Source organism: Chiloscyllium punctatum, chromosome 42 (assembly GCF_047496795.1).
Source record: "Chiloscyllium punctatum isolate Juve2018m chromosome 42, sChiPun1.3, whole genome shotgun sequence".
Taxonomy (NCBI): domain Eukaryota; kingdom Metazoa; phylum Chordata; class Chondrichthyes; order Orectolobiformes; family Hemiscylliidae; genus Chiloscyllium; species Chiloscyllium punctatum.
Window position 1 is genome coordinate 53,734,657 of NC_092780.1, and position 25,337 is coordinate 53,759,993.

General features: G+C 45.6%; 1 protein-coding gene across 1 annotated transcript in view; it reads right to left on the reverse strand.

Moving 5' to 3' along the window:
• The window catches only part of LOC140465570 (probable G-protein coupled receptor 139), a 99,859-nt gene extending 77,445 nt beyond the window's left edge, over window positions 1-22,414 (reverse strand). Inside the window, exons 1-2 of the mRNA XM_072561112.1 lie at window positions 22,348-22,414; window positions 17,345-18,186 (exon numbers count right to left, since the gene is read on the reverse strand). Coding sequence (XP_072417213.1) covers window positions 17,345-18,186; window positions 22,348-22,414 — 909 coding nt within the window. The remainder of the gene's footprint in view (window positions 1-17,344; window positions 18,187-22,347) is intronic.
• Window positions 22,415-25,337: the final 2,923 nt, after the last annotated feature.

Below are 25,337 nucleotides of genomic sequence, written 5' to 3' on the forward strand. Positions count from 1 at the left end.
TGGCTAGTCCTTTGGGTTGTGGCATGTCCTCATTCCATTGTCTTTTCCTTAGTCATTTGTTGATGAAAATGCGCGGGTATCCATTTTTGGCGAATACATTGTAGAGGTGTTCTTCTTCCTCTTTGTGCAGTTCTGGTGTACTGCAGTGTGTTGTGGCCCTTTTGAACAGTGTCTTGATGCAACTTCTTTTGCGTGTGTTGAGGTTGTTGTTTTCATAGTTCAGGACTTGGTCTGTGTGTGTGGCTTTCCTGTATCCCTTTGTGGTGAAATGTAGAGAGGAAGTAAAGGACACCCAACTCCCATTCCTAGACGTGATGGTACAGAGAACACCGAACAGAGAATTCACCACAAATGGAGGGGGAGTTAAAGTGTTGGGTCACAGGGCAGTGGGGGTGGATTGGGTGTCCCAGAGATGTTCTCTGAAACGTTCCACAATTTGGCGGCCTGTTTTCCCGATGTAGAGGAGACCACATCAGATGCAATGGATACAGTAGATGGCGTATGTGCAAGTTCCAGGTAAATTTCTGTTAGATGTGGAAGGCTTCTTTGGGGCCTTGAATGGAGGTGAGGGGGGAGGTGTGGGCGCAGGTTTTACACTTCTTGCATTGGCAGGGAAAGGTGCTGGGAGTGGGTACAATCTTTTATGTCTGACATGGTGGAGAATGAGCATTTGTTGAGAGTGTGAATTCTCCTGAGGATGTAAAAGAGCAGAGGTCCTTTGCAGGTCTGGGAGAGTCTATAATTTCCAAGGTTGCCCCTACTCCCCTTATTGAACAAGGGAACGACATTTGCTGTCATCCAGTTTTCTGGCACTATTCCTGTAGACAATGATGACATAAAGATCAGTGCCAATCTCCACCCTGGCTTCCCAGAGAATCCTAGGATTAATCCCATCCAGTTCAGGGGCCTTACCTATTTTTACACTTTCCAGAACTGCTAACACCTCCTCCTTGTTAACCTCAATCCCATCCAATCTAGTAGTTAGGTCAATGGTGTGCTCCCCCTGCCAGACGTGGGAGATCAGGAAGCAGTCCAGTGGCCCTGACGACTATGTTTGCAGGAAGTGTGACCGGCTGCAGCTCCTCACAGACCACATTGTTCAGTTGGAGCAGCAGTTGGACACACTGAGGAGCATACAGTGGGCAGAGTGTGTGGTAGACCCTACTAACAGGTACACCATTTTGGATATTGTTGAGGAGGCTGGCCTCAGAGGGGAGTATAACAGCAGCAGCCGGGTTTGTGGCACCACAACTGGCTCTGTTGTATATCAGGGTCAGTCAACATCCAGACAAGTGACAGTGATGGGAGACTCGCTAGTTGGGGCACACACGCGGGCATTTCTGTGGTCGCATTTGAGATTCCAGGATGGTATGTTCCCTCCTTGGTTCCAGGGTCAAGGACATCTCTGAATTGTTGCACAAAATTCTTAAGGAGGAGGGTATGAAGCCAGAGGTCATTGTGCACATTGGTACCAATGACATATGTAAAAAGAGGGATGAGGTCCTGCAGAGTGAGTGCAGGAAGTTAGGAAAGAGCTGAAAAGCGTTATGTAATCAGAGATAGGAGAGTGTAGTTGTGCGTGAGACAGGTTGAGGGATCCAGGAGGTAGAGTTGCAGGAGCCTCAGCCCCTCTCCTTGTCAACCAGGTTCAAGATGTTTGCTCCCTGTGTGTGGACGGGAATAGGGACTGCAGGGAGAATGAGCTGACTGCAGCACCACAGTGCAGGGAGCCATTCAAGTGGAGGAAGAGAAGAGAAATATTGTTTTAACTGGGGATAGTGTAGTTAAAGGCATAGACACTATTCACTGTGACCAGGATTGAGAGTCACGATGGTTGTGTTCCCTGCCCAGAGCTTGGGTCCGGGATATCTCATCTGGGCTGCACAGTGGGTGGGTAAAGATCCAGTGGTTGTGGTCCATGTAGTATCAATGACATAGATAACACTAGGAGAAAGTGAGGACTGCAGATGCTGGAGATCTGAGCTGAAAGTGTTTTGCTGGAAAAGCGCAGCAGGTCAGGCAGCATCCAAGGAGCAGGAGAATCAACGCCTCGGCCATCAGCCCTTCTCGATTCTCCTGCTTCGTTGATGCTGCCTGACCTGCTGCACTTTTCCAGCAACACACTTTCAGTATAGATGACACTAGGGCAGACAGTCTGCTAAGGGAGTATTAACAGCGAGGAGCTAAACTAAATAATAAGACCAAAAAGGTAGCAGTCTCTGGATTACTACCTGAGCCATGAGTTAATTAGCACAGGGTTGATAAGATTAAGCAGGTAGATGCATGGCTCAAAAATTGGTGTGGGAGAAATCTGGTTGAATTGAGACATTGACATCGGTATTGGGAAAGAAAGGACCTGGTCTGGAGGGATCAGAGACCAAGTGAATCACATAACGAGGGCTGTAGACAGGGTTTTAAACTCAACTATGAGGGCTGAAATGCTCTTTTCTTTAATCCTCAGCTGTTGTTTTCACCTTGTAGAATCTTGTCACAAGGTTATTCTGTCTGGTTCTCGAAAGTTCAGCTCTTTCAGTTGTGGTCTGTCTGCACCAGCAGCCTCCTTAAAGCTGAGCCTGAAGAAACCTTCAGCTCTCCACTACTGTCAGTGTGTAGGATTCCGCTAAATGGACTCCACACTGTTTGTCACCATGCTGTAAGTTAGTGGGGTGGGGTGGGGTGGGGGGGGTGGGAGCTCAGTTATAGGGCAAATTCGAGAACCTGAATCAAAGGAAGAGGGAAGAGTGCAGAACTCAGGATAGGTTATTAAAATCTCCAGCACAGACACAAACAGGACATGGTTTGGAGGGCCCTGTGTTGGACTGGGGTGTACAAAGTTAAAAATCACACAACACCAGGTTCTCGTCCAACAGGTTTAATTGGAAGCACTAGCTTTCGGAGCGTCGCTCCTCCATCAGGTGATTGTGGAGGACACAATTGTAAGGCACAGAATTTATAGCAAATATTTACAGTGTGATGTATCTGAAATACATTGAAACACACCTGGATTGTCTGTTGAGTCTTTCATCTGTTCGAATACAGTGATAGTTTCACTTCTTTCATGTGTAAATCACAAAACCTTTTTTAAAAAGTTGCATTCTCAGGTTAGCTGTTAGCAATGGTGATAGCTAGACAATATGTTGAAGGTGTTGGCCCCCTGTGTTCTCTGTCTATAACAGGATGTTTAGATTGATTCTAATTTAAAAAGTGAGATAACAGAGTTTTACATTAATTCATGCAATTTTTGAGCAAAGTATATTGTAATTCTGTAAGTACAAATTCACCCCACAAAATATATGTGTGCATGTGGGTCTTTGTCTGTGCGTGTGTGTGTCTGTCTGGGTTGGGAGTTGTGAGTGTGAGAAAGTGTATATGTGTGTGTGTGTGTGTGTGTGTGGTGAGTGCAGAGTGTCTTAAGTCTATGAGGGGGTGCATTTGTGAGTGTGGGAGTGTGTGTGTCTATAAGGGTATGTGTGAGTGTCTGTGTGCGTGTCTGTTTATATGTGTGTCCCTGTGTATGTGTGTATAGGAGTGCCTGCGTGTGTGTGTGTGTGTGTAGGAATATCTGTGTATAGTGCAATGGTGGTCACCTGTAATGTGACATGAACCCAAGGTCCCGGTTGATGCCCTCCCTATGGGTACCGAACTTAGCTATCAGCCTCTGCTCGGCCACTTTTCTCTGCTGGCTGTCCCGAAGTCCACCTTGGAGGATGGTCACCCGAAGGTCTGAGGTCGAATGTCCTGGACCACTGAAGTGTTCCCCAACTGGGAGGGAACCCTCCTGTCTGTTGATTGTTGTGCGGTGCCCATTCATCCGTTGTCGTAGCCTTTGCTCGGTCTCCCCAATGTACCATGCCTCTGGGCATCCTTGCCTGCAACGTATAAGATAGACAACGTTGGCTGAGTCCCATGAGTACCTGCCATGTACAAGGTGCGAGGTGTTCCCACACGAAATAGTGGTATCTATGTCCACAATCTGACACGTCTTGCAACGTCCACCGTGACAGGGTTGTATGGAGTTGTCCTGAGAACCGGGCAGCTTGCTATGAACAATGATCTGTTTGAGGTTTGGCGGTTGTTTAAAGGTGAGCATTGGAGGTGTGGGGAAGGTCTTGGTGAGGTGCTCATCCTCATTGATAATGTGTTGCAGGTCACGAAGAACATGGCGTAGTTTTTCAGCTCCTGGGAAGTACTGAACAACGAAGGGTACCCTGTCGGTTGCAGCATGTGTCTGTCTCCTGAGGAGGTCATTACGGTTCCTTGCTGTGGCACGTCGGAACTGACGGTCGATGAGTTGAGCATCGTACCCTGTTATTGTGAGGGCATCCTTGAGTACTTTCAGGTGCCCTTCACATTCCTCCTCATCTGAGCAGATGCGGTGTTTGCGTAGGGCTTGTCCATAGGGAATGACTGTTTTTAATATGTTTTGGGTGGAAGCTGGAGAAGTGTAGCATTGTGAGGTTGTCTATGGGTTTGCGGTAGAGTGTGGTGCTGAGGTGCCCATCCTTGATGGAGATGCATGTGTCCAAGAATGAGACAGATAGTCGAGAGTAGTCCATGATGAGTTTGATGGTGGGATGAAACTTGTTGATGTCACTGTGTAGTTTTATCAGTGACTCCTCACCATGGGTCCAGAGGAAGGAAATGTCATCAATGTACCTGGTGTACAATGTTGGTTGGAGATTCTGCGTAGAGAAGAAGTCTTGTTCGAACCTGTGCATGAAGATGTTGGCATATTGGGGTGCAAATATGGTCCCCATGGCTGTTCCATGTGTCTGGATGAAGAATTGGTTGTCAAAGGTGAAGACGTTGTGATCGAGGATAAAGTGGATGAGTTCGAGGATGGTGCTCGGAGATGAGCAGTTGTTGGTGTTGAGTACTGAGGCTGTTGCCGTGATGTCATCCTTGTGGGTGATGCTTGTGTAGAGTGCGGAAATGTCCATTGTGATGAGGAATGTTCCCGGTTCGACTGGTCCGTGGACGCTGAGTTTCTGTAAGAAATCCGTAGCGTCACGACAGGAGCTAGGGATCTCCTTTACAATGGATTTCAAGATGCCTTCAACATAGCTGGACAGATTCTCACACAGGGTCCCATTGCCCGATACGATGGGACGTCCTGGTGTGTTGGCTTTGTGTACCTTTGGAAGGCAGTAGAAGTTACCTACATGAGAAATACGTGGGATGAGGGCGCGTAGGGAACTCTGAAGGACTGGATCCAAAGTCCTGATCAATGTGTTTAATTCATGGGTGGGTAATTCAGGATAGCTTATTGAAATCTCCAGCACAGATACAAACAGGACGATTGGAGGTCCCGGTGTTTGACTAGTGTGCACAAAATTAAAAATCACACAACACCAGGTTCATTGGCCTTCATCTCAAACCTGAATATTTTAATATCTTTTTGTAAGCTTTAAAAACAAGAGGATGACTGAGGGATTACTGTCAGTCATTAATAAATATAATAGAAAACTGAGGCCCTAATTTGGGTTCTAGGGAGTGGAGTGATTGTAACAAGGTCAGCCAGGTGGATCTCATAGAATAGGAGTTCCCTGATTGAGGTTGTTAACCTGTTCCAATCAGGGAGCCCTGGCTGACAGTATGCTCTTAACATGGTCTTCATGGTCTGAAGCCACCTTTCCAAAGCTCCCTGGGATTCAGGATGGTATGCACTTTATTTAAAGTGCTGTATGTCTAAGTTGTCCATGACTTCTTTAAACAGGCTAATAGTAAAATTAGACTCTTGGTCTGAATGAATCTCTCTGGGTAGCCCGTATTCCGTAAATAAAAAGCTGCTAACTCCTCTCCTACCCTTTTGGCCTAAATACTCCACAATGGAATTGCCTCCGGAAATCTGGTGGACACACCCATTATGGTTAGAAAGCACTGGTTCCCACTTTTAGTTTTAGGAAGAGGACCTACACAATCAATGATAACCCATGTCAAAAATTCTTTGAATGCAGGAATTAGCAACAAAGTTGCTGGTTTTATTACTGCCTGTGGCTTCTCTACCATTTGGCAAGAATGACAGCTATGGCAAAATTTATTAACATCCTTGTGCAGTCCAGGCCAATAGAAATGATTTTGGACCTTAGCCTGAGTCTTCCTCACACCTAGGTGACCGCCTCCTGATGCGACCTGTAACACTTCCTGTCTGTATGCTCCCGGCAACACAATCTGGTGCATTTCTGCCCATTTCTCCTTGACACCAACCTGCCGTGGTGACCTGGTGATTTTTAGTCACTCATGGAAGGAACATTTCCAGTTTTATTCGACTTGTTCGATTGACTTCAGAAGGCAGGCTTGGTGGTAATCCGAGCGAAAGGTGAATTTGCCAAAGTCCATGTCACCTTCCTGGGCCATGTTGTTGGACATGGACAAATGGCCCCACGGGATGTGAAAACAAAAGTAATTGGGAAATTTCCCACAGCATTGACAACAGTTGCAGCACGACCATTCCTGGGTTTGAGTGGATTGTATCGGATTGCAGCAGTGTAGATCACCCATTCACTGAGTTGTTAAATAAAGGGTAAGTTTCAGGCATTTGCCAGCCTCAATTCTGTGTTAGTCACTGCCCCAGTGTTAGCCACACCTGTTTACGTGAAGCCTTTGAAGGTGCCTATCGATGTCAGTGATGTGGGTGTCGGTGCGGTGCTCCTGCAGGAGGGCGATGGGGAATAGAAAGACCCATTGGGTATTTTTCCAGGAAGTTGAACGTTCAACAGAAATATTCAATGGTGGATAAAGAGACTTTGAGCTTGGTGTTGCCATTATAACATTTCAGTGTCTATATCAGCAATGTATCTGAGATAATCGTATTCACTGATCATCACCCATTGCCATTTGTGGAGAAGTTCAGACTGTTTCAATGGAGCTTGTTGTTGCAGCCTTTCCATTTGACAATTGTGCGGGTGGCAGGTCACGAAAACGGGATTGCTGATGTGTTATCGAGACTCGAATGAGACACAGAGGTGTTCAATGGGGGGTGTGCCCTGGTCTGTATTTGTAGGTGCCTGTGTATGTTTGCAGGGGTGTAGTTAGTACTGTGTGTCTGTGTGTTTCAGCTACGATCCAGTTTTTTTGTCAGATTTTTGGAGATAGATTTTTTTTAAGGGGGATGTGTCACAAAGCTGCTCCTTTTCTTAAGGATACTGTACCCTTGCTTTGATTTGAAGATGCTGGTGTTGGACTGGGGTGTACAAAGTTAAAAATCACACAACACCAGGTTCTCGTCCAACAGGTTTAATTGGAAGCACTGGCTTTCAGAGTACACAACCACTTGATGAAGGGGCACCTTGTCTACACGTGGGAGATAGACAGCATTGACTGAGACACATGAGTACTTGCAGTGTACGTGGCGGTGGTGTTAACACGTGTGATGGTACAAGCCATGTTGAAGATCTGACATGTTTTGCAGTGGTTGCTATGACAGGGTCGTGTGGTGTTTTGTTCGATGTTCTCCTGAAAGCTGGGTAGTTTGAGGTGAACGATAGTCTGTTTGAGGTTTTGTGGGTGTTTAAAGATGAGAAGTGGCAGTGTAGGGATGGCTTTGACAAGATGCTCGTTGTCATTGATGACATGTTGAAGGCTGTGATATACACATGGTGGAGCTTCTCCACTCTGGGGATGTACTGGATGATGAAAGGTACTCGATGTGATGTATTCTGAGTCTGTCTTCTGAGGAGGTCATTTTCGTTTTGGCAAGTTGGAACTGGCAATCAATGAGTTGAGCTTTGTGTCTCATGGTACTGAGGGTGTCCTTTTAAACCTTTATCCAACATTTCTCCTCATCTGTTCATATGCTATGCATGTGTATGGCTTGTCTGTAGGGAATTGCTTCTTTAACACCCTGAGGGTAGAAGCTGGAGAAATGCCGAACCCATGGGCTTGTGGTCGAGTGAAGTCCTGAGGGGTTTGTCTTTTCTGGATATACGGGCATCGAAAAACAGTCCCAATTGTGAAGAGCACTTCATGGTCAGTCTGATGGTTGTGATGAATCTTGCTGATATCACTGTGTAGCCCTTTCGGTATTCCTTACCATGAGTCCATAGGAAGAAAATGTCATCGATGTAGCTGGTGGACAGCGTTGTGTGGAGGTCCTGTGCAGCCAAGAATTCTCACTAGAACTTGTGCCTGTAAATATTAGCATATTGAGGTGCAGATCCAACCTCTATTGGCTGTTCCGTGTGTCTGGTGAAAGAACTGGTTATCGATGGTGAAGGTGCTGTGATCGAGGATGAAGCAGATGAGTTGGAGGATGGGTCTGGAAATTAGCAGTTAATGGTGTTGCGTACTGAGCTGTTGCAGCAATGCCGTTGCCGTATGGGATGCTGGTTCAGAGTGCCGAAGCGTCCATTAGGATGAGGAATGTTCCTGGTATCACTGGTCTGTGGGTGGTGAATTTCTCTCGGAACTCTATCGTGTCATGACAGAAGCTGGAAGTTCATCATACAATGGGTTTCAAGATGGCTTCAGCATCACCAGAAAGGGTCTCACAGAGTGTCCCATTGCCTGATCCAACTGGCTGACCAGGTGTGTTGGCTTTGTATATTTTCAGATGACAGGAGAGGTCTCAGGATGTGAGAAGTATGAAGGACGAGAGTGTAGAGGATTCTCTGAAGATCTTGGTCTAAGGTCTTGATCAGCTCATTGAGTTGATGGGTGTGTTCTTTGGTTGGTTCAGTAGCTAGTTGTCTGTGTGTTCCTGGGTGTACACTGGTCGGTATGCTTCTGTGGAGTAATCCATTCTATTATATATGATGGTGGTTCCTCCTTTTTCTGCTGGTTCGATAACAATGTTGCGTCTGGCCATGAGAGCATGGATGGCGTTGTGTTATGCGTCGGTGACATTCTGCACTGCCTTGTGAGTGCAGGTGATGAATCTGGCTTTCCCACATCTCCGGGCTGATTGAGCAGACATGGTGAGCCTAGAGCAGAGGGCCTTCTGCAGGGGTCCAATTCAACTCTTTCTTCTTTAGTGGCTGCACTATGGATCTCTCCACCAACTGTTCCGGTTCATTGGTTCCCTCACTGGGCTCACTGCTGACATCTTTCGGGTTGTTGAAGAACTCCCTAAACCTCATTTGCCTTACGAATTCCTCTGTGTCTAACACGAGACCAGTGGGGCAGACATTTTGTCCGTGGGGCAGAAATTGAGCCCTCAGCTGAGAACTTCGATTTACACAACAACATAGAATCGCTGAGCAGAGACTGACAGCTAAGATTCTGTACCTATGAAGACAGCCTCAACTGTGGTCCCGGGTTTATGTTGCGATACACATGATACTACCAGACTGCTCTGTATTTGTAAAATCTTCCTTACTGTCTATTTTGACACCAGCATCTTCATAAATTGTTTAATCTGAGTAAATTAACTTGTACAGTTTTGAATGACTTACCACATTGCTTAAAACATTCACATGAGACTCTCCTACTTATTGTGTTATTCCAGTTATCTTACTCGTCTCCAGCATCACATTATTTTTTAATTATCTCTTGACCTCATTTAATGGGTACATCGGTCAGCCTTCTGCTTGTTATCCACCTGTTGATATTTTTCTTACAGGGCGTGATGCCCTTGATCAAATGCAGATGTCCATTATTCAGCCTCTCGACACATCACTCACCCCATTTGTCTGATCTTTTGTTCTCTCTGGTCATTAATCTCTCTGGTTATAAATGGTGTGCCTGTGTGCTTACATCTCACTGCACCTGACAACAGGGTAACTCTTCAAACACTTGGGATTTCAATTAAACCTATTGGACTATCGGCTGATATTGTGTAACTTTGGCCTTTTCCCATCCCGGGCTAACAACGACACCTATGTTCGGGACACCACCCACGCCCTCCACCTCCTCCATGATTTTCACTTCCCCAGTCCCCAATGCCTTATCTTCACCATGGACATCCAGTTCCTGCACACCTCCATCCCCCATCACAAAGGACTCAAAGCCCTCCACTTCTTCCTTTCCCACTGTACCAACCAGTACCCTTCCACTGACACCCTCCTTCGACTGACTGAACTGGTCCTCACCCTGAACAACTTCTCTTTCCAATCCTCCCACTTCCTCCAAGCCAAAGGAGTAGCCATGGGCACCCACATGGGCCCCAGCTATGCCTGCCTCTTCGTAGGATATGTGGAACAGTCCATCTTCTGCAGCTACACTGGCACCACCCCCCACCTTTTCCTCCGCTACATCGATGACTGTATCGGTGCTGCCTCGTGCTCCCACGATGAGGTTGAACAATTCACCCACTTTACCAACACCTTCCACCCTGACCTCAAATTCACCTGGACCATCTCAGACTCCTCCCTCCCCTTCCTAGACCTTTCCATTTCTATCTCGGGCTACCGAGTCAACACGGATATTTACTATAAACCGACCGACTCCCACAGCTACCTAGACTACACATCCTCCCACCCTGCCCCCTGTAAAAACGCCATCCCATATTCCCAATTCCTTCATCTCTGCCGCATCTGCTCCCAGGAGGACCAGTTCCAATACCGAACAACCCAGATGGCCTCCTTCTTCAAAGACAGCAATTTCTCCCCAGACGTGGTGGACGATGCCCTCCACCGCATCTCCTCCACTTCCCGCTCCTCCGCCCTTGAGCCCCGCCCCTCCAACTGCCACCAGGACAGAACCCCACTGGTCCTCACCTACCACCCCACCAACCTCCATATGCAGCGTATCATCCGCCATCATTTCCGCCACCTCCAATCGGACCCCACCACCAGGGATTTATTTCCCTCCCCTCCCCTATCAGCATTCTGAAAAGACCACTCCCTCCGTGACTCCCTCGTCAGATCCACACCCCCCACCAACCCAACCTCCACTCCCGGCACCTTCCCCTGCAACCGCAAGAAATGCAAAACTTGCGCCCACACCTCCCCCCTTACTTCCCTCCAAGGCCCCAAGGGATCCTTCCATATCCGCCACAAATTCACCTGCACCTCCACATAAATCATTTATTGCATCCGCTGCACCTGATGTGGCCTCCTCTATATTGGGGAGACAGGCCGCCTACTTGCGGAACGTTTCAGAGAACACCTCTGGGACACCCGGACCAACCAACCCAACCACCCCGTAGCTCAACACTTCAACTCCCCCTCCCACTCCACCAAGGACATGCAGGTCCTTGGACTCCTCCATCGCCAGACCATAGCAACACGACGGTTGGAGGAAGAGTGCCTCATCTTCCGCCGAGGAACCCTCCAACCACAAGGGATGAACTCAGATTTCTCCAGTTTCCTCATTTCCCCTCCCCCCACCTTGTCTTAGTAAAATCCCTCGAACTCAGCACTGCCTTCCTAACCTGCAATCTTCTTCCTGACCTCTCCGCCCCCACCCCCACTTCGGCCTATCATCCTCACCTTGACCTCCTTCCACCTATCGCATTTCCAACACCCCTCCCCCAAGTCCCTCCTCCCTACCTTTTATCTTAGCCTGCTGGACACACTTTCCTCATTCCTGAAGAAGGGCTCATGCCTGAAACATCGATTCTCCTGCTCCTTGGATCCTGCCTGACCTGCTGCGCTTTTCCAGCAACACATTTTCAGCTCTGATCTGCAGTCCTCACTTTCTCCTTAACAACGACACCTCCACATATTGCCAACTGTGAAAGCAGAGAGCACTGAGACCCAAATTCTGATGGAAACTGATCATCGACCTGTGGGTGATGGTGTTGTTATTCTTGTTACCAAGTTGAAAGAGTGTGTGGTCACTTTAAAAGAGAGTTGTCCTTTCTGAGCTAAGAGATTGTAACATCACATGTGTCTGTGACGGGTGAAGAGAGAGCTCGACATTGATAATATGTATCAATCAGCTTGGGGGGGAGGTGTTTTGATGTTAAGGTAACTGAATTTGAATTTAACCAATTAATAATTATGCCCAGGATGCAAAAAAACAATTGAATTTAAATTTTATAGTATTGACGACATCAGACCAATGAGAGGGTACGATGTTGGGGACATGGGAAGGAAGGACATTTTGAACATTAATGAGAGGGAACTGCTGATTAAACCAGAGAGTGCATTTCATCTGAAACAGGTTCTCAAAGCCTCAAACGAAATCTCCCAGAAGGCCCCATCTATTACAGAGACCAAGGAATTTTATACAAAGGCACTGGTCGGAAAAGAGAAAAAACCTCAAAGACAACAGCCCAGGGAGAAAGCAGTAAATTTGGAAGGACAGAGGAATACAGCAAATTGGGATGGACAGAAGGAAGCAGCAGATTCAGGAGAACAGAAGGAAGACAGCAGAGGAACTGGATGGATTTTGAGAGATTAAGTTGATTTAATGTTTAAGAATTGTGTTATTGCAGTAGTATTTTTATAGAGTTGGGATCAGACAGTGATTACTGAAGAACAAAGGGAGCTTGGGTTTGTTAAAAGTTTTTGTTTAGAATTAGAAAAAATAAACTGTTATTTTCTTTAAGCTGTGGAAATCAAGCGGTTTTCTTTCCTTCACTCTCACATTTAACAGATTGCGAGGTGAGGTGTGTTTTTATGAATGTTTTAGTTTTCCTTCGCAGAGGATTTAGAGTAACACATCGTAACATTATCTAAGTCTCTTTGTGAGATCCTGTTTTTCACAAGAGTCCAAGCAGATCAGGAGATCCACTTAAATATAAAGAATCCAAGTATGACCTTAACAGACGCATTAAGACAGCCAAGGACCAATACCGCTTCAAACTAGAGACCCAGACACCCGGCAACTATGGCAAGGACTGAATGACATCACAGGTTCTAAAAAGAGACAGTGCAAGATAGCAGACAATGACACATCCCTCCCGGATCGTCTCAATGCCTTCTGTGCTCGCTTTGAGCAGAATTTCAGCAGAGAGTTAATACCTATTCTGAAAAGTCCTGACGAATCTAGCCCAACAGTCACTGGATCAGAGGTCAGATCAGTTTTCCTTTGTGTGAATCCAAGGAAAGCAATGGGACCAGATGGAGTACCAGGCCGTGCACTCAGAGCATGTGCAAATCAACTCGCAGAGGTCTTCATGTACATCTTCAACCTCTTCCTGCAGCAGGCCACTCTCCCTGACTGTTCCAAGAGGCCGACATCATCCCTGTGCCGAAGAAGGCTCATGCAGCCTGTCTCAATGACTCCCGCCCAGTGGCCCTAACTTCAGTGATCATGAAGTGCTTTGAAAGGCTGGTCATAGTATTAATCAACTCCAGCCTCCCCACTACTCTTGACCCACTCCAATTTGCCTTTCAGACCAATAGATCCATGTCAGATGCCATAATCATTTGCCCTTCACTCCTGCCTAGAACATCTTCACCCCAAGAACAGGTACATTAGAATCCTACCCATTGCCTACAGTCCAGCCTTCAACACTATTGTCCCCTTCAGACTGATTACTAAACTTAGTAAACTCAGACTAAGCCCCACTCTCTGCAACTGGAACCTCAGTTTCCTGACCCACAGGCCACAATCCGTGAAGATTGGGGACAATATTTCATCCTCACTAACACTCAACACTGGAGCCCCCCAGAGGTGTACACTTGGCCCCTTACTGTACTCACTGTATAGCTTTGACTGCATCACCAAATACCAGACTAACACTATTCACAAGTTCGCTGATGACACCACCATATTCGGTCGAATCTCAGATGGCGACGAAACAGACTATAGACGGAAGGTGGAAGACCTGGAAAAATGGTGCACTGAGAACAACCTAGCTCTCAATGCCAGCAAAACCAAGGAATTCATTATTGGCTTTTGGCAGGATGTTCCTCATTCCACCCTACACATTAACAGCACAGAGGTGGAACGAGTGGAGAGTATCAAGCTCCTTGGAGTGGTCTTCCACAACAAGCTTTCTTGGACTTTTCATGTGGACACACTAGTTACAAAGGCCCAGCACAATGAGAGGATACTTAATTTGGGGAAAAGGAAACTATGATGCGATCAGACGTGAGTTGGGAAGCATGGACTGGGAGCAATTGTTCCATGGAAAGGACACTATAGACATGTGGAGACTGTTTAAGGAACAGTTGTTGCAAGTGATGAATAAATATGTCCCTCCGAGACAGGCAAGAAGGGGTAAGATAAAGGAACCTTTGATGACGAGAGCAGTGGAGCTTCTCATCAAAAGAAAGAAGGCAGCTTACATAAGGTGGAGGAAGCAAGGGTCTTGTTCAGCTCTGGAGGATTACAGGCAGGTGAGGAAGGAGCTCAAAAATAGTCTGAGTAGAGCCAGGAGGGGGCACAAAAAAGACTTGGCAGGAAGGATTAGGGAGAATCCAAAGGCATTTTACACGTATGTGAGGAATAAGAGAATGATCAAAGAAAGAGTAGGGCCGATCGGGGATAGCATAGGGAATTTGAGTATAGAGTCTGAGGAGGTAGGGGAACCCATAAATGAGTTTTTTGCTTCTGCCTTTATACTAAAGAAAAAGGACCTTGTAGTGAATGAAACCATTGAGGAGCAGGTAAGCATGCTGAAATGGATAGAGATTGAGGAAGCTGATGTGCTGAAAATTTTGTCAAACATTAAGATTGACAAGTCACCAGGCCAGGACCAGATTTGTCCTCGACTGCTTTGGGAAGTGAGAAATGTGATTGCTTCACCACTTGTGAAGATCTTTTCTACCTCGCTCTCCACTGGAGTCGTACCTGAGGACTGGAGAGAGGCAAATGTAATTCCTCTCTTCAAGAAAGGAAATAGGGAAATCCCTGGCAATTACAGACCAGTCAGTCTCACATCTGTCGTCTGCAAGGTGTTCGAAAGGATTCTGAAGGATAGGATTTATGACCATCTGGAAAAGCATGGCTTGATTAAATGCAGCCAGCCGGCTTTGTGAGGGGCAGGTCATGCCTCACAAATCTTGAGTATTTTTGGGGATGTGACTAGAAAAGTTGATGAGGGTCGAGCTGTGGATATGGTGTATATGGACTTCCGCAAGGCATTTGATAAGGTTCCCCATGGTAGGCTCGTTCAGAAGGTCAGGAGGAATGGGATTCAGGGAAATTTAGCTGTCTGGGTACAGAATTGGCTGGTCGACAGAAGACAGCGAGTGGTAGTGGAAGGAAAATATTCTGCCTAGAAGTCAGTGGTGAGTGGTATTCAACAGGGCTCTGTCCTTGGGACTCTACTGTTTGTAATTTTTATTAATGACTTGGATGAGGAGATTGAAGGATGGGTTAGTAAGTTTGCAGATGACACAAAGGTAGGAGGTGTCATTGACAGTATAGAGGGCTGTTGTAGGCTGCAGCGGGACATTGACAGGATGCAGAGATGGGCTGAGAGGTGGGAGATGGAGTTCAACCTGGATAAATGCGAGGTGATGCATTTTGGAAGGTCGAATTTGAAAGTTGAGTACAGGATTAAAGACAGGATTCTTTGCAGTGTGGAGGAACAGTGGGATCTTGGGGTGCAGGTACATCGATCCCTTAAAATGGCCACCCAAGTGGACAGGGTTGTTAAGAAAGCATATGGTGTTTTGGCTTTCATTAACAGGGGGATTGAGTTTAAGAGCAGTGAGATCTTGTTGCAGCTCTATAAAACTTTGGTTAGACCGCACTTGGAATACTGCGTCCAGTTCTGGTCGCCCTATTATAGGGGAGATGTGGATGCTTTGGAGAGGGTTCAGAGGAGGTTTACCAGGATGCTGCCTGGAATAGAGGACTTATCTTATGAAGAGAGGTTGACTGAGCTCAGACCTTTTTTCATTGGAAAAAATGAAGAGAGGGGACCTAATTGAGGTGTACAAGATAATGAGAGGCATAGATAGAGTCGATAGCCAGAGACGTTTTCCCAGGGCAGAAATTGTTAACACGAGGGGTCATAGTTTTAAGCTGTTTGGCGGAAAGTATAGAGGGAATGTCAGAAGCAGGTTCTTTACGCAGAGAGTTGAAAGAGCATGGAATGCATCGCCAGCAGTTGTGGAAGCAAGGTCATTGGGGATATTTAAGAGACTGCTGGACATGCATATGGTCACAGACATTTGAGAATTCGTACATTAGGTTTACCTTACATGGGGATCAATGGTCGGCACAACATCGTGGGCTGAAGGGCCTGTTCTGTGCTGTACTGTTCCATGTTCTATTTAACGTCTCTTCTTCCTCAGGCAGCAGAGGAAATTTGGCATGATGGTGAATACCCTTGCCAATTTTTATAGGTGTGCTAGCAAGAGCATTTTGACTGGGTATATCACTATGGTAACTGTACCATTCCTGATTGGAGATGGTTACATAGAGTGGTGAACCCGGCCCAGACAATCACAAAGGCCAACCTCCCATCTATACAATCCATCTACCAGGCCCGCTGTCAAGGAAAGGCCGCCAGCATTCTCAAAGATCCATCCCACCCTAGCAATGTTTTTCTACAACCTCTACCATCGGGGAGAAGGTACAGAATCCTGAACACACGCACCAGCCGGTTTCGTAACAGTTTCTATCCTACTTCGATCAAATACTGAATGAACTCACAAACTCTTAACATTCAGCTGTACCTGTGTTTTTGTTTTTGCTGCTGTTTATCTATTATTTACTCATCTATGCTACTTAACTCTGTGATCTGCCTGTATTGCTCGTAAATCAAAGCTTTTCACTGTGCCTCAGTACATGGGACAATAAATTCAATTCAATTCTCTCAGACTCACACATGACAAGAATGTTGAGACAATAAAGTAACTGGCTGTCACTGACTGGATAGCTTCAGTACGTTGTGAGGTAATTACAGCAGCTACATAACTTCACCTTATTCCTTTTTGCACGCTGTTGTATAGCTCTAGATTATACACTGGATTAAAAACACTGGACTGTTCTTTTCCACACAGCCCACAGTTTGATTGGCTTCTGTGAATTCTAACTCTGGGACACTGTTTCAACCCTGAATTTCTTGAGAACAGAAATCTCCTCCACTGTCAGTTTGACTGTCCAAGAACCTGGGAATCCTCCTTGATGTGTACCCCATGAGTAATTTGCCCAGCTCACATTATTTAAGACATTATGTTTCCTTATCCACAGCCATCACGATCCTCACTAACACGACCATAACTACTGTTAATAATAAGACATGTTTATAATAACAGAAGTAGCGATAATGCGAAAACGAGAATAATAACTTGAGTCAACATTTCCAATGAATGGGATATTTGATTCCGTACTGAGTTTAATTATTTTTTCCCTGAGTAGGTATGAAGAATAGACAATCGATGTGATTGAGCTGAAGTTGGGATGGTCAGTGTTGTTGACATTGGGTTGTACCTCCAGCTGTCATCTTTCAGAATTTCTATTTGACAGTTTTCCCCTGATCTGCTGAAGAAACCGAAACTGTCGGTTTGCACCTTTTTATAAAGAATTTAACAATTGACGTCACCAAATATTTTACTGAACTTTTTAATTGCTCTCTGAACTTGGCCTGAGTCACCACGTAAATAAATGTGTTTGTGCAGCAGCTAAGATTCCGCAGCATATAGGCAACATTTTCAAAGATATAGAAGGAATACTCATCTAGGTAAGAAGAGACATTAAAAATATATAAAATATACACTAACCAAAGAAGTATAAAACTGCCCGAAATGCTGAAGAGTAAAATCACAGACTTTCTTCTGTTTCCCATCTCTGGGTCACTGTGGTCCAGGGCCTTGTTTTGACACTTTAGGCCCTTTCGGATTCGACTGACCTTGAAAATGTGTTTGACTGTCAGAATGTTGAGGAACAGAATTAACCCGAATGGTATCAATGGGGTTAAAACCTTTTCAAACCTCCGAAATCCAATCCATCTCGTGTCAGTAAAATAACTTCGCTTATTAGAGCAGAAAAACGGTACATTATCAATTATCACTTTAGGTTTAAATCTGAAGTAGATGGGAATATTTTTTAAACAGAGCAGAGTGCCTGTTGTTGCGAGAACCACGGCTGCAGTTTTCTTGGTACAATATCTCGTTTTCAACTTCTGGTAACAAATGGCTACAAATCGGTCAAAGGTGAAAGAGACAGTGAACCAGACAGAACAGTCGATAGCTGCACGGAGCAAGACATAACGAACACTGCATACAGGAGTGATACTCAGGAAATTTAATGGGAAATAATAGTCATTGATTTGATGAAGTATGACATTAGTAATTATTGCCAATAGATCCGCTGCTGCCATGACAACCAGGTGCAAAGTGATGCATGGAGAAAGGCCACACTTTCCCTGCGATAAAACCACGATTGCCAACACATTAACTGTACAAAGAGAAGCAGAACACACCACAACTGAGATGTGATATCACTGACAGTTTCCCGATTAAAGCCAAGCCTACAAGGGCGAGATTTAAAACAAAATGCGTGAGGACCCGGCTACGGTTAAATCATAGATTATTTTGTTAAATATTTCAATAAAATTATAATTATGTCTGTTCTTGATTTCATTAGCCTCATAGAACATAGAACATAGAACATAGAAGAATACAGTGCAGTACAGGCCCTTTGGCCCTCGATGTTGCGCCGATCAAAGCCCACCTAACCTACACTAACCCACTATCCTCCATATACCTATCCAATGCCCGTTTAAATACCCATAAAGAGGGAGAGTCCACCACTGCTACTGGCAGGGCATTCCATGAACTTACGACTCGCTGAGTGAAGAACCTACCCCTAACATCAGTCCTATATCTACCCCCCCTTAATTTAAAGCTATGCCCCCTTGTAATAGCTGACTCCATACGTGGAAAAAGGTTCTCACTGTCAACCCTATCTAACCCCCTAATCATCTTGTACACCTCTATCAAATCACCCCTAAACCTTCTTTTCTCCAAAGAAAACAACCCCAAGTGCCTCAGCCTTTCCTCATAGGATCTTCCTACCATACCAGGCAACATCCTGGTAAACTTCCTCTGCACCCGTTCCAGTGCCTCCACATCCTTCCTATAGTATGGCGACCAAAACTGCACACAATATTCCAGATGCGGCCGCACCAGAGTCTTATACAACTGCAGCATGACCTCAGGACTCTGGAACTCAATTCCTCTACCAATAAAAGCCAGTACGCCATATGCCTTCTTCCCTGCACTATTTACCTGGGTGGCAACTTTCAGAGATCTGTGTACATGGACACCAAGATCCCTCTGCTCTTCCACACTACCAAGTAGTCTACCATTAGCCCAGTAATCCATCTTTTTATTACTCTTACCAAAGTGAATCACTTCACACTTAGCTACATTGAACTCCATTTGCCACCTTTCTGCCCAGCTCTGCAGCTTCTCTATATCCCGCTGTAACCTGACATATCCTTCCTCACTGTCTACAACTCCTCCGACTTTCGTATCATCCGCAAACTTGCTCACCCAACCTTCTAACCCTTCCTCCAGGTCATTTATAAAAATGACAAACAGCAATGGTCCCAAAACAGATCCTTGCGGAACACCGCTAGTGACGGCACTCCAAGATGAACCTTTGCCATCAACTACTACCCTCTGTCTTCTTCCAGAGAGCCAATTCCTAATCCAAACCTCCAACTCACCCTCAATGCCATATCTCTGTATTTTCTGCAGTAGCCTACCATGGGGGACCTTATCAAACGCCTTACTAAAATCCATATATACCACATCTACCGCTTTCCCCTCATCTACCTCCTTAGTCACCTTCTCAAAGAATTCAATAAGGTTTGTGAGGCACGACCTGCCCTTCACAAAACCATGCTGACTATCCTTGATCACATCATTCTTATCCAGATGTGCATAAATCCTATCCCTTACAATTCTCTCTAAGACTTTGCCCACAAAAGAAGTGAGACTCACTGGCCTCTAGTTACTAGGATTATCCCTACTCCCCTTCTTGAACAAGGGAACCACGTTTGCTAGCCTCCAGTCCTCTGGCACTACTCCTGTCGACAAAGAGGACACAAAAATCAAGGCCAATGGCTCTGCAATCTCCTCCCTTGCTTCCCAGAGAATCCTAGGATAAATGCCATCAGGCCCAGGGGACTTATCTATTTTCACCCTTGCCAGAATTTCCAACACCTCTTCTCTACATATCTCAAAGCCATCCATTCTACTTATTCGTGCCTCAGTATTCATATCGACAACAATGTCCTGTTCCTGAGTGAATACTGACGAAAAGTATTCATTCAGCGCCTCCCCAATCTCTTCAGCCTCCACACGCAACTTCCCATTACTATCCTTGATTGGACCTATTCCTTCCCTAGTCATTCTTTTATTCCTAACATACCTATAGAAAGCCTTAGTGTTTTCCCTAATCCTACCAACTAAGGACCTTTCATGTCCCCTCCTTGCTGCTCTTAGCTCTCTCTTCAGGTCCTTCCGGGCTACCTTATAACTCTCAATCGCCCCTATTGAACCTTCACGCCTCATCTTTACAAAGGCCGCCCTCTTCCATTTAACAAGGGATTCCAACTCCTTATTAAACCACGGCTCCCTCACACGACCCTTTCCTCCCTGCCTGATAGGTACGTACTTATCAAGGACACTCAATAGTTGCTCCTTGAACAAGTTCCACATATCAATTACGCTCTTGCCTTGGAATCTACTTTTCCAATCCACACATCCTAAGTCATGCCTCAACGCATCATAATTTCCCTGCCCCCAGCTGTAACTCTTGCCCTGTAGTACACACTTATCCCTCTCCATCACTAGACTAAAAATCACCGAATTGTGGTCACTGTCCCCAAAGTGCTCACCTCCCTCTAGTTCTAATACCTGGCCTGGTTCGTTACCCAGAACCAAATCCAGTATGGCCTCACCTCTTGTTGGCTTATCTACATATTGCGTCAGGAAACTCTCCTGCACACATTGCACAAACACTGACCCATCTAATGAACTTGAGCTATAGCTTTCCCAATCAATATCAGGAAAGTTAAAGTCTCCCATAACAATCACCCTATTACTGTCACTCTTCTCCTGAATCATCTTCGCAATCCTTTCTTCAACGATTCTAGGACTATTAGGAGGCCTGTAAAAGACTCCTAACAGGGTGACCTCACCTCTCCTATTCCTAACCTCAACCCAAACTACCTCAGATGGCAAATCTTCGTCCATCTTCCTTTCCACCGCTGTAATACTATCTTTGACAAGCAAAGCCACACCCCCCCCTCTTTTACCCCCACCTCTGACCCTACTAAAACATTTAAACCCTGGAACCTGCAACAGCCAATCCTGTCCCTGATCTAGCCATGTCTCCGTAATAGCCACAACATCGAAGTCCCAGGTACCAACCCACGCTGCGAGTTCACCTACCTTATTTCGTATACTTCTGGCATTAAAGTATACACACTTCAAGCCATGGTTAAATAAGACAAATGTGTGTTCTGCTTCAAGCCGAATGATTGAACCACATTTGGAACAGAGCGCCTTACACTTACATTCAGATAAATAAGAGTTCGGCTCAGGGCTGTCTCCGGAGTATATTTTGAGAGGTTTGGGATGGTGGGGTTATGGGAATTGGTCTGGTCGCATATTCAAATTATATCGGAGAGATTGCAGAAATTAGGACATTTTTTGTTAGACGTGTTTCCGTTCAGCGCATATGAGAGACATTAGTCATGAACCAACAGAGACAATATAAATATCAAAGTGTTTAGAAATGGAATGTGGGGTAACATAATGACGACATTGTGGGCGCCCAGTTTAAATTTCACTAATAAAAGATGGTCTCTCAGAAATCCACGAATGAATTCAAATAAATCCTTTACTCAAAGAGTTGTGAGAAAATGGAGTGTCTGCCATGTGCAGTAAACGAGATGAATAATTGTATAAAGGAAGCGAAATCTCTCAAACTCTGGAAAACTGGTATACTAAATGTTTACTACATAATATTTAAATCATTATATCAGCTTGCTCATGACCCCAAATTGGCAGCTTCCTGGGGAGGGGAATAGCTCAGGCAGCAGCAGTGAGTCCAACAATAACACGACTTGGAAGAAATGTCCATTTCGGCCCTGCTCTGAAAAGCATCCTGGACCGAACGGTCCTTCAGAAACCCAGAGGGTCAGTGCAGTCAGGTTTGTATTCCCGTTCGGGCCTGAACTCGGTAATATGATAATATACTCAACGGGGCCAATAAGAATGGATTCACACAGGGACCATTGATTTAACCGTGCATGACTTCCCAAAAAAGTATAAAATGTTATAACAGAGAACAGAATTGAAATCCAGGCAGTTGAGCCAACAGATTAATTCACACAAGTCATTCACGATGACTGTAATGATATTCCTGACTACCTTTATAGAGATGGCACAACAAGCTCCACATGAAGAGACAGATGACACTCGAGAATATCGAGCTATTTCCACGGTCACGGAAGCAGCTCGAGCTGTTGAGTAATTCCACACAGAACAGTAATTACCTCATGCACATCATTCTGCAATCTCATGGTTTACAGACACTTACCAGGTACCCCAATGACCGCCAGCATCAGGTAACATATTTTTCTGACTAACTGAATTGGTCGATGCATTTTCGTTATGAATTATTCTGTCCCTTCGTGCTGATGGGCAAATCACTGAATTACCTTCATTTCCAGAGCATGTATCTTATGCCCTAAAAGTTATCCACTGGGACACTGAGGTTTCAACATTGCTCAACCTGTTTTCGCCTCATTTGAGCAAACAGCTTGCAATTGTTGCCTTAATTCTCTGTTGATGGGACAGGTTTAGCGATGAGGTGGTGCAACGCAATGTTCTCATGAGGTTTATCGAATCGCTGCAAGGACAACTTCATTAGTACCAGCCCCCTTCCTCGTCCCCATTGACCTGTGGGACATTGTTACCTCTATCTGTCAATGAATTGGCTTCTGATTGAATCCGGACTCAGAATGTTATCAGCCCCTTCATTTCATATGATGCCATGAGGTGACTTTACAATGTTATTATCACTGGATTATTGCTCAAAAGAACCAGTTTATATTTTCTTGGGAATCTGCATTTAAATACAAGGATGGCATCAACGTGGGGTTTGAAATTATATTTTTATTTAAATATTGATTAAGGTTCTAATACTGAACAGGAAACAAGTTCTGATTGTCAGAAAAGCCCATCTTCTTCATTACTGTCCAAAGGCAAAAGTCACATGGCACTAGGTTATAATCCAACAGATTTATTCCAAATCACAACAGGAAGCTGTTGTTCAACTGATGTAGGAGCAGCGCTCCCAAAGCGGGAGATTCTGAATAAATCTGTTCGACTAGAACCTGGGGTCATCTGACTTTCCCCACAGCAGTCCAACATCAGCATCTCCACATCATTATTGTCCATTAGGGAAGGAAATGTGCTGTGTCATCTTGGTCTACGGCTATATGTGACTCCAGTCCCATAACTGAGGCACAGATAGGCGGTTTTGTGGGGGCGAGAGAGACTCACGTTTGGTATGTTGCCTCCCAGGTGCAAGGGTACGTAACGTCTCTGATCGTGTTTTCTGGGTCCTTAAGGGGGAGGGGGAGCAGCCCGAAGTCGTGGTCCACATTGGCACCAACGACATAGGTAGGAGGAGGGCTGAGGATGTTAGGCAGGCTTTCAGGGAGCTAGGTTGGAAGCTCAGGGTTAGAACAAACAGAGTTGTTGTCTCTGGTTTGTTACCTGTACCACGTGACAGAGAGTCGAGGAATAGGGAGAGAGAACAGTTAAATGCGTGGCTACAGGGATGGTGCAGGAGAAAGGGATTCTGGTTTCTGGATAACTGGGGTTCTTTCTGGCGAAGGTGGGACCTCTATAAACAGGATGGTCTACACCTGAACCTGAGGGCACCAGTATCCTTGGGGGGAGGTTTGCTAGTGGTCTTGGGGGGGGGGGGGCTTAAACTAAGTCTGCAGGGGCATGGGAACCTAGACTGTAGCTTTAGGGTGTAGGACTTGGAGTGTAGGGAGGTTAGGAATATGGCATCAATCTCAAAGGAGGGTGCCTGTAAACAGGAAAGTGGTTTGAAGTGTGTATACTTCAATGCAAGAAGTATACGAAATAAGGTAGGTGAACTTGCAGCATGGGTTGGTACCTGGGATTTCGATGTTGTGGCTATTACGGTGACATGGGCAGAACAGGGACAGGATTGGCTGTTGCAGGCTCCAGGGTTTAAATGTTTTAGTAGGGTCAGAGGTGAGGGTAAAAGAGGGGGAGGTGTGGCATTGCTTGTCAAAGATAGTATTACAGCGGTGGAAAGGACGATGGATGAAGACTCGCCATCTGAGGTAGTTTGGGCTGAGGTTAGAAATAGGAAAGGTGAGGTCACCCTGTTAGAAGTTTTCTACAGGCCTCCTAATAGTCCTAGAGATGTAGAAGAAAGGATTGCGAGGATGATTCAGGAGAAGAGTGAAAGTAAGAGGGTGGTTGTTATGGGGGTCTTTAACTTTCTAGATATTGACTGGGAAAGCTATATCTCGAGTTCGTTAGATGGGTCGGTGTTTGTCCAATGTATGCAGGAGGGTTTCCTTACACAATATGTAGACAGGCCAACAAGAGGTGAGGCCATACTGGATTTGGTTCTGGGTAACGAACCAGGCCAGGTTTTAGAATTGGAGGTAGGTGAGCACTTTGGGGACAGTGACCACAATTCGGTGACTTTTACTCTAGTAATGGATAGGGATAAGTGTGCACTGCAGGGCAAGAGTTATAGCTGGGGGCAGGGAAATTATGATGCGGTGAGGCACGACTTAGGATGTGTGGTTTGGAAAAGTAGGCTTCAAGGCAAGGGCGCAATTGATATGTGGAGCTTGTTCAAGGAGCAACTATTGAGTGTCCTTGATAAATATGTACCTGTCAGGCAGGGAGGAAAGGGTCGTGTGAGGGAGCCGTGGTTTAATAAGGAATTGGAATCCCTTGTTAAAGAGAAGAGGGCGGCCTATGTAAAGATGAGGCGTGAAGGTTCAGTTGGGGCGATTGAGAGTTATAAGGTAGCCAGGAAGGATCTGAAGAGAGAGCTAAGAGCAGCAAGGAGGGGACATGAAAAGTCCTTAGTTCGTAGGATTAGGGAAAACCCAAAGGCTTTCTATAGGTATGTCAGGAATAAAAGAATGACTAGGGTAGGAATAGGTCCAATCAAGGATAGTAATGGGAAGTTGCGTGTGGAGGCTGAAGAGATTGGGGAGACACTGAATGAATACTTTTCATCAGTATTCACTCAGGAACAGGACATTGTTGCCGATGTGAATACTGAGTCACAATTAATTAGAATGGACGGTTTTGAGGTATGTAGGGAAGAGGTGTTGGAAATTCTGGCAAGGGTGAAAATAGATAAGCCCCCTGGGCCTGATGGCATTTATCCGAGGATTCTCTGGGAAGCAAGGGAGGAGATTGCAGAGCCATTGGCCTTGACTTTTGTGTCCTCATTGTCTACAGGAATAGTGCCAGCAGACTGGAAGATAGCAAATGTGGTTCCCTTGATCAAGAAGG